Genomic DNA, 239 nt, shown 5'->3' on the forward strand with positions numbered 1-239 from the left:
ATTATATGAATTTTCATACTGCTTGATACTACTGATTTATAATCACAGTGAGGACATTGATGTGCCCTTTCTCCTGTATGACGAGCCATTATATGTCTCTTCATATTGCAAGATACTACTGAGTTATAATCACAGTGAGGACAATGATGTGACTTTTCTCCTGTATGACGAGCCATTATATGATTTTTCATACTTCTAGATTCTATTGATTTATAATCACAGTGAGGACATTGATGTGA

At 33.9% G+C, this 239-nt stretch overlaps 1 protein-coding gene across 1 annotated transcript in view; it reads right to left on the bottom strand.

The window, feature by feature from the left end:
- LOC106692661 (zinc finger protein 431) overlaps positions 1 to 239 on the bottom strand; it is a 30446-nt gene that overhangs the window by 3551 nt on the left and 26656 nt on the right. The window contains exon 7 of the mRNA XM_067047290.1: positions 20 to 202. Within this exon, the coding sequence (XP_066903391.1) occupies positions 20 to 202 (183 nt within the window). The remainder of the gene's footprint in view (positions 1 to 19; positions 203 to 239) is intronic.

This window comes from Halyomorpha halys, unplaced genomic scaffold (assembly GCF_000696795.3).
Source record: "Halyomorpha halys isolate HHAL.00 unplaced genomic scaffold, Hhal_1.1 Scaffold65.1, whole genome shotgun sequence".
Lineage (NCBI taxonomy): Eukaryota > Metazoa > Arthropoda > Insecta > Hemiptera > Pentatomidae > Halyomorpha > Halyomorpha halys.